Source organism: Mesoplodon bidens, assembly GCF_964165515.1.
Source record: "Mesoplodon bidens genome assembly, chromosome: 10".
NCBI classification, from domain to species: domain Eukaryota; kingdom Metazoa; phylum Chordata; class Mammalia; order Artiodactyla; family Ziphiidae; genus Mesoplodon; species Mesoplodon bidens.
In genome coordinates this window covers 101,437,369-101,453,777 of record NC_138172.1, presented here as the reverse complement: position 1 = coordinate 101,453,777, position 16,409 = coordinate 101,437,369, and the positions used below count along the sequence as shown (strand labels likewise).

Below are 16,409 nucleotides of genomic sequence, written 5' to 3'. Positions count from 1 at the left end.
CAAGTCCATCCACATTACTGAAAATGGCAAAATTTTGTTCTTTGTTATGGCTGAGATTATATATATAGATATATAGATATATAGATATACACCACATCTTCTGGATCCTAATAGTTTTGAAAGTCAAGTTAAAGAAACCCTTTTTGTTTACAGAGCAATAACATACACAGAGGTGATACCATCAACATATAGCTCCACAGTTAACTAATTGTGCAGCTTTAGGCAATCTTCAATTGTTTCCTGCAATAAATCTATAGCAGCATTAACTTCAGGTTATGTCCTCATATACAATGAGGACAAACTTTGTATCTTTTTCTATCTTTAAAACATGGAAAGTGTATGTAGGAAAGGGATGTCTTGTAGAATAATTTTGCTATCATCCAAAAAGAGACGCATTAGAAATATAGGAACTATTTTTGTAATAAGAAAATAAATCCCTGGCCCTTACCTTCACACCAAGGATTGAAGAGAATGTACGTGTCTGTTTCTGGGTTTCGGCTGGTGCGGATTATGCCATAGGGGGTCCAGACAGCAACATACATGCGGAACTTCCCCACAATGCAGTCTGGAGAAGACTGGACGGACAGCCGGACAGACCTGTCCTCTCTCGTGATAACTTTGGCTCCCCACTTGCCACTCTGCAGCTCGGAGACCACAGGGACAGGGATGTAGGTTCCCTTGTTCTCCTGAGGGTAGCGACCTATGAGAAGAAAGAAGAGGTATAGTGTTAACGCGATTTCACAAACCATTTTGTTCTCACTCTGTCACCTTTATAGCTAAAGGTGGGAAATAATTCATTAGACTTGAAAGCCTGAAACTTGGGTTGGAATTTCACTTTGGCCACCAACTTGCTGCCTGATGGCGGTCAATTTTCGTAACTTCTTTGAAGGCCAGATTTGTCCTGTCTAGATTTAAAAGAAAAGAATAACAGTGCTTACAGAGGTTTTTGTTGGTTGATCAATGCATTCAAATAAGATGTGGAAATACTAACCTTGGAGGCAGAAACAAATACAGAGCTTATAGGGTAACGTGAAGTCATCAGTACCTGAAATTCTGCCCTCTAAAAACGTAGAATTGCTTTTTAAGGCAATTTTATTATTTGTTATACTACCTATAATAGAGCTACATTTATAAGTTGTCCATATGTCATTATTTTCGTATTTAACTGAAACGTATTTATTGCCAACGTCATTAGTAATTTAGGCTTATGTCATGGGCAAGAATTCAGGCTCCAGAGGCAAATTATCTAGGTTTGAATCTTGGCTATGCTACTTCCTTACCTTTGTAACCTCTGGCAAATTACTTGACCTTTACAGATCTCTATTTTCCTTTCTTTTTCTCTATCAATAAATGAGAATAATAATACTACACAGTTGTTATAAAGCAGAAACTAACACACCATTGTAATGCAATTATACCCCAGTAAAGATGTTTAAAAAAATACTACACAGTGATGAAATAAAATAATACACGTAAGATGCTTTGCACATAATTTCTCATGCATAACAAATTTTTAGCTATTATTTCAACAGGAAATTAAACAGCAGGGTATTTTACCGTATGTCCAGGCTCATCATACTTTATGCATAAGCTATCTCAGGGTAAATCTTATTTCTCTTTATTGCTGCCATTTTGGGCCAAATTCTAATTTCATGATGTTGACCTCAAAACTAAATTTTACCACTGGGTTCCTGGAAAATCAAAGTCTTCATTGCGAAAGTCAAACCTCACAGCATTCTTTAACTCTTTGGCTTACAGTTCAATTTATAGTTTGAAATAGTCAAATAGATATTTTAAACTGGAGCAAATCTTTCATTTACGAACGTTTCCCAAATGTATTAGACATTCAGTTCTTCTTGACTTGAAGAAAACTACAAATTAGACTAATACGTCTAAATTATTTTGATTGTAAGCAGAAGAAACTTTAAAACGTATTCACTTCAATTGCTTAACATAAACCAGGTAGAGGATTCTACATTAAAACAAATGAAAACAATAATTCTTTTTGGCCTCTCCAGTTACTGAGGTCTTTAAAGGATTCTTTGGTAGACATATTGTTGAAGCTAGAGCGTTCTAAGGAGGTAGTTACATAAGCTGCCACCGTGTAATTCTGTGAGATACTTAATCTTTTTTTTTTTTGATGTTGGGGGTAGGAATTTATTTATTTATTTATTTTGGCTGTGTTGGGTCTTCGTTTCTGTGCGAGGGCTTTCTCTAGTTGTGGCAAGCGGAGGCCACTCTTCATCGCAGTGCGTGGGCCTCTCACTGTCGCTGCCTCTCTTGTTGTGGAGCACAGGCTCCAGATGCGCAGGCTCAGTAGTTGTGGCTCACGGACCTAGTTGCTCCGTGGCATGTGGGATCCTCCCAGCCCAGGGCTTGAACCTGTGTCCCCTGCATTAGCAGGCAGATTCTCAACCACTGCGCCACCAGGGAAGCCCCGAGATACTTAATCTTAATGAAAATAAGTGTATACAGCGCAAGCCAGGGAGAAAGATTAGAACCCCAGTGCTTTGCTATTGTTAGGGGTGTCAGTTTATCAACACTCAGAAGGAATATTATCATAAATCCAATAAAGCCTTGAAAATGTCTTTCTGCCAAGGTATGATAGTGTGTCTAGGTGGTGTTCTTGGGAATACATGGGGCTCAGCTTCCCAGAAGCCTGGACATAAATCCACCTTCAAGAAATGTTTGTTCCAAAGGCACCACCGTCCCCATACTTCCTGTATATGATCCTCTTTGTACACATTCAAACTGGGGGATGAGTTTACCCTTTTCTCTGGAGGCATTGTTGTTCTCTGGAGCCTCCATCAGTGCTGAAGTGTAGACATCAAAAGCAATCTTGCCAGCTAAAGGGGACCTTAATTCATTTATTACAGCGACTCCTGGCAGCTGTTGCCACTAAATACTGACTTGCATTTAGAATCCACGGTATTAAATACGACACAAGTTTGGTAAAAATAAACTTTTGGAGATAAAATCTGTGCGATAATGACAGATTTATAAGATTTAAAGAAAAAGGATGAAAGGAATTTTAAAATGAACTACATAAGTAGGCTCCTTTAAGAATACCAAAGAATTAGGAGACTGTATCCAAAGCTATGTGCTATGAGACTCAGCTTCACCTTTGTACTAACATCCACTATTGTCGGGAGTACGAAACAACCAAGACAATTGCTAGTTTCCATTGTTACACTTCCTGTTATGATTTCAAAGACATATTAAATGTTATGTATCAAATTCAAGTTATACAAAAAAAAAGTAAAGAAAAAGGAGAACGATGTGTTTTTCATGCTGGCTTTGAACCCAGTCACAACTTAATCTAAAGGCTAGTTTGTTTGAATCTTTTTCCTTCCTGCAACGATATTGCCTACTGTGTGCTGGGCATTATTCTAAGTGCTAAAGACACAACAGCAAACAAAACAGACTCCTGTGCTCATAGAGCTTATAGTCTATGGAAAAAGCCAAGCCCGTGCTATTTATGATATGCATGTTATTGTTTTACTCCTTGTAACAAACTGTGAGAGGGAAATCATTATCAGCATCCTAATTTGACAAATCAGGAAACTAAGACACAAAGTCATTAAGCAATTTGTCCAGGGTGATACAACTAGTAGCCAGTGGGTTGAGATTTGGACCAGTCAGTCTGGCTTAAGAGCCTGGGAGTTTAACTTCTAAGCTCTACGGCAGTTGTATGTGCAGACAATGCTTTGGCGTTGGTGAGAATTGTGATGACGTTCTGACTCTGCAATTAACTCTTGGTGCTACCTAGAGCACATTTCTTAATTGTCTGAAGTTCCATTTCCTTGTCTCTTTGCAGTCCTGGAAATGGGAAGAAAATAGCTTTTGTAATAGAATGAAAGCTTTATGCCCGGCACGCAGTAGAGGTTGACTCACGAGACATCATTTATTGTTTGTGTTTTAAACATAACAGCTCCTGGAAAGGAAAGCTAGAAGGAAGAAGGGGTGATTTCCCCCCACCCCGCTGCCTTCTCTGGTTCTAAACCTGAAGGAAGTGGGTGTCCCAGGGAAAGCAGGTTACTTTTCTTGAGGGAAGTACTGTGGCCGAGGAGAAAGCAATACAGCTGGCTCTGACACTTACTGTGTGACCCTGGCAAAGTACTCATCCTCTCTCAACTAAAACTTCACGTATTCTGTAAAACGGGGATAATATGGTCATAGTTTGTGATGGGGAGGACGGCTTAATAAGTGGTAGTCATTGTTATTGTTATTTCCCCCTCTTCTCAGGCTTTCTGATTCCCCTAATTCGTCCTTTCTCTGTTCCAGGAGCGGGAAGACAGGATGGGTTCACTGATGGCCAACCTAGAGAACCCAAATCTACTTACCAAGGCCAGTTCATTCAAGATTCAAAGATACTGAGCTGACTAATGTTTCCATCTAGAAAACGTGCACAGCCTCCTCTCCCCCCATCTGCTCCCCCTGCCCCCGCCAAAGTGACGGCATTCAGTATTAACCAGAAAACCTTAATAATTCCAGAATTATCATAGAAGAATTATCTAAAACCCGCCCTTCACTAAAAAAATCTGGTTTCCTGAATCACTATGGTCACTGTCATCTCCATTCATGACTTATGTAGGAGGTGGCAAACTTTATGGTCCATGGACCAAATGTAGCTTGTTGCATGTTTGTGTAAATAAAGCTTTATTGGAACACACTCCTTCATTTGTGTATTACTGTGCTACAATAGCAGAGTTGAGTAGCTGTGACAGAGGCGATATGGTCTGCAATGCCTAAAAGATTCACTAGCTGGCCCTTACAGTAAAAGTTTGCCAACCTCTGCCTTAGAGAGTTTTATGTTTTATTTCTTTAAGGGGTGATTGATTATAGACACTCAGTGTCTAAGACTTAGGCCTAAGAAGAAAATGTCATCACCTAGTTTTTTCTTCAAAGAGAAATACGTTACTAAACTAATAACAAACATCTTCCCTGCTATGGGGTCAACATTTAGTTTCCTTAAAACCTCCTAGTTAAATCCTTCACAGTCTCAGAGGGTACTGAAGACATAGGAAATGGGTTGTAACTTTTTATTGATTTCACTAGACACAGCTAAAATGTTCAAGTTTATTACTGTAAAAGTTGTTTAGCGTTGCCAAGACAGTTCACAGAGAGATGGAAATAAAGCACAACAGGAATGGAGGTTTATTTCCCCGGGTCCCTGTGAGGGAATGTTTACAGATGGGAAACTGGGGTTCTGTGAGGTTATCACATGCAAGACATCCGTATAAGCGGGCAGAGGCAGACACGGGCGGGGCATGGACTGAAATCTCTGCGCTGGCAAGCCCGTTCTCCATTTCCTGCATCGTGCTGCCTCTGTGGGGACGGTGGGGGGATGCTGGAGGAATTACGAAGAGGAGGAAGCCAAGAGGAGACTAAAGCTGCAAGATTTGACAGGACAGGAAGCAGAAGGACAGTTAGGACTGCAGTGGTGGATACGGCCTGTGTGAGGCGGAAGTATGAATCCAAGGGCTTAATCACTGGGGGTGAGTGAGAAGACCTGGCAGACGGGGGCTTCCAAAGAGGGTCTCTGGGCTGCAAGGGACATGAGTTGGGAAGGTTTTTAAGGTGATGTCAGTGACAAAAGGGAGAAGGGAGAAGGATAAGGACGCCACTCATTCGGTCAGGCTGTGTGGCACAAGACCAGCCTATGGAGGCAAATCAGGAACATTCCAAAGGGACAAAAAAGAACCCAGATTCGCAGGCCTTTTCATATGCACCGTATGGAAAAGCTGATTATTAATGTGAGACCTGATGTGTCAATAGTACTTCAGGGTCTTGTCAGCTGCTCCGTTGCACCATGTTTAATTCTGAATGTAATGATTTCAGTGACAGCTCTGGGGAAGAATTTTCCTGGATCGAACTGTGAGTGAGGAAGTTGTGACAGAGTAGTATTTCATTTCGCTAAATAGCCCTCTCCCCTCGGAGGTAGCACGTTTAAGAGACCTCAACCAGCCTGCACTCCGGAATACCCATCCATCAACATCCAGGATGGCCCAACAGCTACCCTTGGCCAAATCTGGATGTGAACTTCGGCCCTCCAAAGGTGACCGCCATGCACATGTTTGCTGAAAGCGAATAGTGCCTGCACAGACATTTGTTTTGCTTTTTTCCAAAACTGTGTAACTTTCGTGTTAAAAAAATCTGAGCAAGAAAAATAGAAGCAGGAAATATAATATCCCAGAAGGGATTCTCATTTTGTTTTTAATAACGTAGTCTTTGAAGTTGGACTACTTACTAACCATGAAAAAATATAATTACCAATTGCATTCTTTCACACTTAACTAAAATGGGTGTCATTTTCCCAAGTGATCTAGAAATTAACATATGCTCTTAGTTTAAATGTTTGTTTTCATCTGTAAATCATTTTTGAGGCCACACTAATACTACTTGTAAGGGAAAATTTGCTTGGACCATATGCCTGTATTCAAAGGCACCCATTCCTTCTTTAATCTGACTCGCTCTTTATATATAATATATATACGTGTGAATACAGAGAGATGCACCTACCTTAACATCCCACTGCTTGTAACTGGGAGGAAGAGGATGAAAACATTTAATTCCTGTACAATTTTAATCTTTACTGACCTTGGCTCAATGGGCCTGAGCTTTTTGCATGGCTTCTTCATATTCGTGTCATTTACATGGTGGGCAAGAGAAATCCACCTCCAGCCCAGACTCAGCCCTACGTGACCTTGGGGGAAATTTGCTCTCAATCATTCATTTTACAGACCTGAGAACCCACTGCATGCAAAGCCCTGCATAGGTAACACCCCGCAGAGGAATGTGCTGCATTAAAAAAATTACTGTTTTAGTAAGTGGATGGCTTGGAATATTTTTACATTAAAAACATAATGTCCTATGTGGTGATTAGGGTCCCAGGTAGTCCAGGAAGGCCACTAATTAGCCTACAGTGTGGTCACCAGAGTTGAATAGGGTTGCTAATAGAATCATTCGGACTTCACCTTGCTTATACCTAGAACCTGGGAGGACATAGGATGGAGGAGGAGGATGTACCTGTAACTGAAGAAGGCACGCCTGTCAGTCACTTTTCCCTGGTGCTCTGAAATGGGGAAGTGTGAACCTCAGGACACCCCTGCTTCTCATCTCTTGGGCACATCATCCGTAACTCAAGTGGCCATAGTCTGTGTTCCACCTACCCTATACTCAATGATAATACTCTTGGTCATGAGAGTCTTAATTAATCACCAGGAAACCCCAGACAAAACTTTTCCTCCTTATTAACTTAGATATCTATTTTTCTTATTAACAGAACTGAAGATATTGTTTTATTGCTTTATAGACCCCACAGAATACCACAATGCCTTGTAGGTGCCAATAAATGTCAATGGACTGAACTGAGACTTTTGCAGATGCCAAGTCCCATTAAGAACATCCCACAGACTTTAGAAGCCCTGGAATGAGAGCCTGTGGTAACCAGTTGTCAATTCCAAGCACCCTTCACAAGAGACAAAAATTTCTGGTTCTAAACTTTTTCCTTCAAGGAGTACTTTTCATTCATATATAAATACATTTCAAGCTGAGCTCTGACTCCACCTAACTGCAGACTTTCTTTAATAGTGAATTCTTATAAGAGGATTGTCTCTAAGGAACTCATGAATGTATCATGTCTCCAGCTGGGAAGGTAAATTTCATGATGTTAATTCATTTTTCCATTTGATTCATTTGTTTTTCCCAAGACACACCTTTCATGTTCAAAATAATCAATCTGTTTCCAAATGGGCCCTGGAAGTATTACCGTGACAGCATGATGCATGGGGCAGGACTGGAAGTGTGAACACAGCAGCCTTGTAAAGGGAAAGTAAACCTTGTTTTAAGCATCTTAGAATGGAATGGGAGTGCACAGGGACCGGGACGGAATAAGTCTCTGAATAACTTTTAGGAACACCAGGTTACCAACTACAAAAACAAAACACCACCACCAAAAAAGAAACTATCAAAAAAGGCACAAAAATCTTGGATGGTAACAACTAAGAGGAAAGCAACATAAATGTTCAAAAGCGAATCATTTCATTATGGAACTCAGGAACCTACGCTTTCTATCTAATACCTTGCCAGTGGGATGTATATATAAAGTTTACTTATCTATATTTATTTATTTGGATGTTTTCTAAAGGAAGAAAACTTCCTGGCAATGTTTATTCTAGCAAACCAGAGAAGGAAGGGAAAGCTTCTTGAGGACAGGGACTGACTTTTGTTTAACTTTGTACATCCGGTGGCTTGCAGCATCTTGGAACATAGTAGGCTCAATAAATATTTGGTAATTTGATGATAGCTATATTCTTTAAGGTGTCTTGTCTACCTTATTTCACTTTCAACACTTCCTAAGTCTCTTAAAATATTTTTTGGAGTAAGGTGTAATTCTGTGAAATATATATGAAACCAGCACTGTGCAAGGCTCTTTGAATGATTCAGGAAAGATAATAAGGCCATGCCCGATGAGGGCCATCAGCGTTACAAAGTCCATGCCTCAGATGACCGACCAAGGTAATAATCTGGACATGAGGAGACAAGGGCCTGGCCCAGGGTGTTGCCCACAGCACAGAGAGGAAGAAAAGGACGTGGGATAAAATTCAGAGGACACGTCAACAACATGGAGATAAAATAATTTCTTCCTTGGCGAAATAAGACCTTAGGGCTCCTTCAACAAAACTGACCACATTTTGAACATGCCTCCAGCATGATTTGCCGAAACGCAAATCATCACAGCTGGTTGGTGCAGTGGAAACCCGGAGAAGGAAGCAGCTAAAGGTGCTACAAAGTGAGAGAGGATCCCTCTGAGAAGGTGGCTTTGGGATATAATCTTAAAAGTGGACAAGGCAGGAAGGAGCCTTCCTAGCGGAGGGAAGAAGGAAAGCACGGATTGTGAGGGAACCACGAGATGCCTGTGGTAGGAGAAGCAGCTGATCTGGGCAGGGTGAGGACCAAAGGGACCTTTGACACTGTGCAAAGGTCTCTAGGCTGTGTCCTAGGAAGGACTGGAGAGGGGGCAGGAGAAGCTTTACTTGGCCTGATGAGATTTGTGCTCCAGGAAGATCACTCTGGCTGCAGGAAGGAGAATGGTTTGGTAAGGGACGGGGGTGGAGGGAAACCAGTCAGAGGGTTGCTGAAGTACTCGGGTGTGGCATGACGTCATCCCTAGAGTGATACTGGCTGGCTCTGGAGGGAAGATAAGTGCCGGATGCAGAAGAAACACAGGCTTGGTCAGGGATGAGATGCTCGTTCTCAGTGAGGAGGGTGGAGCTAAAGGGGACCCCAGGTTTTTTTCATTCTTCACCAAAGAGTTTTTGAGTACCTACTAGGTACTAGACACTGTAGATATTGGGCCACAGCCACCAGAAAAACAGTCATCCTCTCGAACCCTGAGACTCATGACCAAGCTGCAAGCCTAGTCAAGCCTGCTGCTTTGTAAGGCATCTGCTCCAAAAGCAGGGCCTGGTGTGATTAACTGCCACACAGATTTACTCAAGGAAGCTAGTTTTCTGGGAATCCCCTTAACCCCATGTGTGTGTTGACTCTGGAGAGAAGGCATAATATTTTTAGTCTTTAAGAAAAAATAATCAACATAAAATCTCTACGATTTAGATGAAGTTGGTTATAGAACGTAACATTGCACTGAAGATTTGTTCATATGGCTGATCCAATTCCTAAAGAACAGGAGAAATAGAAGTTGGAGAAGGTGGATTTGAGGTCCAGACTGTCCACTGGGGAATAATAACTACTGTTTGTGCTTATTTACTGACCCTGTCGACGGCCTGGCTGCTCTCAGACCCAAGGCCCACACCTCCCAAGACCCTCTTCTTGGTTCCCAGGAAGCCCCCTTCCCAGGCTCCATTGCCCTCTGGGTTGCCCTCTGAGTAGGTTTGGCCAGTGAGGGGCTCTGGAGACAGATGGGGAGATGTTGCATTTTGTGTCTCCGTCTCTCTCTGCTTCTTGTGGGGCTGAGTCTCCTCCATGGCTCCCAGATCTCAGGAGTGGCTGCTTGGTCCTGGTAAGCCCTCCCCCTCGTCCATGTGCCCCAGGTCCACAGTTTTCTGCTGATACTAACTCCTGAGTTGCCTCACTCTGACACCCGTTTGGCTTCTTAGTTGTTCTCTCACCAGTGTAATCAATTCCTTTGATTAAACTTCTGTGTCTACTTTATGCTCTGGGCCCTGACCCTGCAATGTGTTAGATCTTGTCCTAATACTTTATATTGGCTTTAGGAGTTACATCCATTTAATATCTGGGGAAACTGGGGCTTGGAGAACTTAAGTAACTAGCTCTGGGTTACACAGCTATCAAGTTGCAGAACAATGATTTGGAATTCCAGGTCTGTTTGTTCAGTCCAGCACTCATGTCTGGGGAAGGTAATCAACCTCTCTTAGTCTATTTTCCATCTGTAAACCAGAAATTATAAAAGGTGAGCACTGAAATAATAATGTGTGATGGGCATGTCATGCACTGAACAAATGATTATTATTTTTATGGTGTCTAACGGTTACAACAGCAAATAAAACTCATTAGACCTATTTTATTTTTATTTCTGAGCATGAATTAAAATGGGGCTGCTGATGTGGCATGGTGCAGGGATTTACTCAACAGGCATTTACTGAGCACCATTTAAGTGCCAGGCACTGTTCTAGGTACTGAAAATATAGCGATGTCCACACAGGTTCATGGAGCATACTGTCTAGTGGGGGTAAACAGACAATAGACAAATAAATACATACAACATCAAACGAAGATAAATGCTATGAAAACATAAACAAAGCAGCTAAAGGGGACAGAGAGTGATAGGGTGGGGTGTTGATTTGGAGAGAGTGGCCAGAGCAGGACACTCTGGTAAGGTGACATTGAGCAGAGGTTGAAGAGCAGGGAGGAAATGAGCTGTGCAGACACTGAGAGGGGAGCATTAAAGTGCGTGCAAAGGTCCTGAGGAAGGTGTTCTCGGCAGGCTCCAGGACTCTGATGTGCCTGGAGCAGAGAGAACACTGGAGAGAGCCGTGGGAGATGGGGTGAGAGAGCCAGAGGATCAAGCAGGGCCTTGTAGGCTGTTGTCAGGATTTTGGAATTTATTCTTCTTGAGAAAAGAAATCAGTAGAAAACAGATATGGTCCACCTTAAGTCCTTCTAAAAAATCACTCTGGTTGCCATGTAGACTGTGGGAGAGTAATTGAGATTGCTATGAAGATCTCCTGACTTCCCATGATATGCACACATTGCTTTTTTGATCATGAAAATCCTTCCAAAAGAGGACAAACTAGAGATACGGCTAGAATATTTCTATCCCTGGAAAGAAATACATTTGCTTAAATTTGTTACTCTGTGATGTGAAACCTGATTACCACACCTTTCCTAAAAGCTGGTTTTCACAGCTGGGAGAGAACTGGACATTGAGGTAGGGAGGTGGTGTGAAACATGTGGCCACTTGAAGTACAAAGTTTACCTACACTACAGTTTTTTCTAGGGAAATCTGTAGCCCTTCCCTGGCATGAGTCTGAATGAGGTTCTGTTGTTCTAACAATCCATCGAGGTTTATATCCTCCAGGATCTAGTGATACTGGGGAGAGAGGATGCTGGTTTCACAATGTCTAGTTTGTTGTACTTTGATGGATTTCATGATTATGAACCAAATTGCATACTGGCCTTTTGTCCCTCCTCACTCCAACTGTTATGAAACAATTTCAAATGACGAAGGATGTTTACACATTTCTCGGGATTCTGCCATCCACAGGCTGGGCCCCAGAAGCCCAAGGAAGGTTTGGAGTGGGTGGGAAACACACTTTGGGCTGAAAGTAGGGACCACTGTCCAGATGCATGGCAGCTAGCAGCTTTGGTGCCTATCTGTTTCTCAATCAGCTTCAGGAAGCATGCCATAAGGAATTCTCTCTTATAGGAACTGAATCTCCTCAACAAATGGCAATTCTGTGGAGTTAAATTCCATTTGTTTGTGTGTATCCATCATGTAAGCAGCCTGAGGCTAGTGGGTCTTATGAGATTTAAGAAGTGTCATTAGCTAACAAAGATAAGATCAAAAGCTTAGCTGAGGGCTTCCCTGGTGGCGCAGTGGTTGAGTCCGACTGCCACTGCCGATGCAGGGGACACGGGTTCATGACCCGGTCCGGGAAGATCCCACATGCCGCGGAGCGGCTAGGCCTGTGAGCCATGGTCGCTGAGCCTGCAGGTCCGGAGCCTGTGCTCCACAACGGGAGAGGCCACAACAGTGAGAGGCCCGCGTACCACAAAAAAAAAAAAAAAAAAAAAATGCTTAGCTGAATGTCTTCCAAGCAAAACAGACCTCTGATGAAATTTTCACTAAGACAGTCAATTCTTGTTAATAATTTAATGGCAACAATAATGGGGAAAAGAACAAATCATTGGTAATTATAATAAAATATTTGTCTGTCTTTGGAATGCAAATATGTGAATGCAATACATAGCAGCAACTGTTAAATGAGTTCACATCACCAGAGATTAAACCAGCTCCTGGTAAAGCAAAAATCAACGTGGAGATAATCTAGGAATAAGAGGCAGTCCATTTGGTATCAGTCTGCAGGTGGATATTGACAATAAGCATTTATTTAAACAGATATTTACTGGTTCTTATTATGAGCAAAGTAATATCACTTAACCTGGTGGTGAGTGTATAAGAGGCATGTGATATACTTCCTGTATTCAGTGAGTTTATAATGAAGTATCCAAGTCTAGACTGTAATTCAAGTCAGAAGACTAATTCCACACCAGAGAAAGAGACCAAGAGCAGTGAATTGCTAGGGGAGCCAAGAACAAGTTTATTAAAGATATAACAACAAAGATAGAACTTGAAGGATGAGAAGAAAGAATGACAAGCACATTGCATTTTGTTAGTTCATGTGTATGTTTATGTGTGGATGTTCATTTGTGTACAATAGATGCTCATGGTTGCTTTATGAGCGGATCACTGCTTACATTTAAAAGCATCAGAAAACATAGTATACTCAAGCCAAGTTTTCACAGTTGACATAAATCAACCACATAAGTGACCATGTAGAAGACCTGGTTTAAACACAAATATGTAAAGGAATCACACCCTAGGTTGTACCAGCAGAGCCCTACCCAGGGACTCCTTGTGGGAAAAGGAGATTGTTCTTCTTCATATTTCCCCAAGGCCTTGAGATATATTCCAGTTTTCCTTCATTTCCTCCAGTAAACTTTTTAAGTCAGCAAAACCCACTGATTTGCCTAACATCTTTAAATAGAGGTAATTGTCAAGTACCTCTTTATTTGTGGACTGAAGCTGTATAATTTGGCCTTCCATGAATGACCCCCATGTCCAGTCTTTTGGAAAATGGCACGGTGAAGGAATTTTGTCTAAAAAATCTCTCACTGCTCTAAAACCCCATAGTTTAACTCCAAACTCAGAGCATGTACCCTGAAGTTTCACACTGTCTGCTGTGTGACCAAAGGATCCTCCCTTTGCGACCTCTGCTGGGCCTGTCTTCCCTGGCAGCTCCTGGAGGCCAAACATCTCTACACAGCACCCCATAAAAAAGCCATCTGGCCACTCGTTCTAAAGGACCTGGTCTTAGCTAACAGTTAATGGCAAGAATCTAATAAATCCATTCTTCCTAAAATTTTAAGATCTGATAAGACATTATACTTCCTCTCACCTCCATATTTACTCTTTATGGAAACAATTCCCTAACATCTTAAATGAATAAATTGCCATAGTTGAATTCCATTCATTACATCAGCTTGGAGAGGGGGGTGGGTTCCTGTCTTTACTTTCCATTCAGTAGACCTGTATCCTTCCAAGACCTTATCAGATGCCAGGTCCAGTATCAGGCCAGGAATACTAGGATTGGCCAGTTATCACGATCTGATTTCCACAGATTCCTCCTTGAGGAAACAAACTAGGTATGAGGAGTTGGGTTAAGGCATCATTACAGCTTTATAAGTCATTACCATTATGCCTAGTGTCAAAATTGTACATTTTTGTTGTTTTAAGCCACCAAGATTGTAATTATTTTTTACAGCAGCAATAAAAAACTAACACAAACACGAAGAATTGTTGGCATGTTGTGAAGATTCATTAAATGTCATTTTATGAGTGATATTCTTATCTGCCCTACACCCATACTCACTCAAGTCTCCTTGGGTATGAACTCTCAAGGATGAGCAGTGTTATGGAGGTCGGGGGTCAGGGGTCACCACGGGCATAACATGGATGCACAACAGTGATTAAGTGAGATGAACCCAGATAAGATTGGGAAAGACTGAAAGGAGGTAAAAATAGTAGTGAGTACACACAGGACTCAGATCCTGATTTCTGAATACTACTTTCTCCTAAAAGGAAGCAGAGTTCCTTGGAGAAATGGTTGATTTCAAGTCTGGTGCAAGGAAAATAGAAGATGAGCTTGAAACATCTTTTTGTGCCAGAAGATAAGAAAGTAAGGATACTGAGGCCAGTTGGAAAAGTTTCCAACTGGCAAAATTTAGGACAAATTGAACATCAAATTAATTAAGGATAGTCACAGATTTAAGTAACCTATTTAATTAAACGGGGAAATCATGAATTCATATTGATAGCAATCATTCAATCAGTAAAAATTTGATGATAAATAGAATAATTTCACAGTCTGAAGGTACTTGCTTGTAAAGCACTTAGTAATTACAACGGGAACAAAGAGTAACTTGCAGTGGAGAATCCCAACAGACACCACTGTGTTGGATTCTGTGATGTGCTGCCCAGAGACTCCTCCAGGAAGGACAGATTTATCCATAGCTGCTGGGATTGATGGCAGAAAATGGTCCTTGGTGGGTCAGCCCTCTTTGGGAGCTACCAAAGCTGAAGAAACCAGCCTCATCCAAGGTTATACCTCATTTAGGAGCAGTTCACATCCAATGGATGATCAACATGGGTGTACAAAGGTCGAGTTCAGGTGCCCCCATAGCAAGAGAGCTCTGAAGAGCCGTCCCATCTCCATAGTTCCTCGTGGGGTCAGCTGTGGCCTTTGCTGGTACTACTTGAAGCTCAACTTCTCTTTCTGCCCAATTCTGCTTCCACAGAGGTTAATCCCAAGAGCATTCCATAATCAACTTCTTGTATGCTAATTTCAAAGTCTACTTCCTAGAGAACCCAACTTCTATAGACTGAATATGTGTATTACCCCCAAAATTCATGTCATAGATGCAAAGGCTTCACTTAAACATACTACTAGAACATTACGCTAAATAAGGCTTCAGAGTAGCTTATAGAAACACTAGTATTACAGCCCTTTAAACAGTTCGCTAAAAGCTCCACATAATTGACAGTGGGGCCTTTGAGAGGTGACTAGGCCATGCGGTGGAGCCCTCATGAATGGGAAGAGTGTCTCTATAAAGGAGACCCCAGAGAGATCCCTTACCCTTTCTGCCATGTGAGTCCACAGTGAGAAGACAGCCATCTGTGAACCCGTAAGTAGGTCCTCACCACACACTAAATCTATCAGCACCTTGATTTTAGACTTCCCAGCCTCCAGAACTGTGAGAAATAGATGTTTATTTATAAGCACCCAGTCTATGGTATTTGTTAGCAGCCAGAACAGACTAAGACACTGACCTATAACTCTGCCTTAATCAAATAATCAAAATTAATTAAGGGGATCTTAAAAAAGTTATGTGCAACCGGGTAGGGTTCACCAAGAAGAACTCAGCACCACTTCTGTGATATTACTGCCAAAGATACATAACCTGATTGTAATCACGAGGAAGCATCAGACAAAAAAACCCAAATTGGGAGGTATTGTACAAAATCACTGCCTTATAATTTGCAAACGTGTCAAGTAACGAAAGTCAAAGAAAGACGACAAAAGTGTTCCAAATTGAAGAAAACTAGAGATGAGACATGACAACAAAATGCAACGTGTGATTTTGGACTGGATCCCCTTGCTATAAAGGATATTATTGGGACAACTGGTGACACTCAAATGGGGTCTGAAGATTAGATGATCATAATGTATCAACTATAATTTCCTGATTTTGGTGGTTATACAGGAGAACGTCTTTGCTCACAGGAAATACACACTGAAGTATTTAAAGTATTCAGCGATGATGGGACATAGGGTTGACAGCTCTCTAGTGGTTCAGGAAGAAAAACAGAAGTTCTTCGTACCACTCGTAAATTTTCTGTAAAGTGGAGTTTGTTTCAAATTTTTTAAAAAAAGTTTTAAACTACAAACAACAGAACAACATGGGTAACCATTGTTTGTACAATTATCTTGTATATCCATGTTCTCCTTTTTAAAAATTTTTTATTTTTTGGCTTTTTAAAAAAATTTATTTTATATTGGAGCATAGTTTTCTCCTTTTTCTTTTCTTTTCTTTTTTTAGACCATCAGTGAAGTAGGTCTTTAAGTTTCTTAAGATGGGCAGTA

At 41.4% G+C, this 16,409-nt stretch overlaps 1 protein-coding gene across 1 annotated transcript in view; it reads right to left on the bottom strand.

Annotated features, from left to right (window-relative positions):
- F13A1 (coagulation factor XIII A chain) overlaps positions 1 to 16,409 on the bottom strand; it is a 141,111-nt gene that overhangs the window by 99,770 nt on the left and 24,932 nt on the right. Inside the window, exon 4 of the mRNA XM_081245387.1 lies at positions 449 to 700. Coding sequence (XP_081101513.1) covers positions 449 to 700 — 252 coding nt within the window. The remainder of the gene's footprint in view (positions 1 to 448; positions 701 to 16,409) is intronic.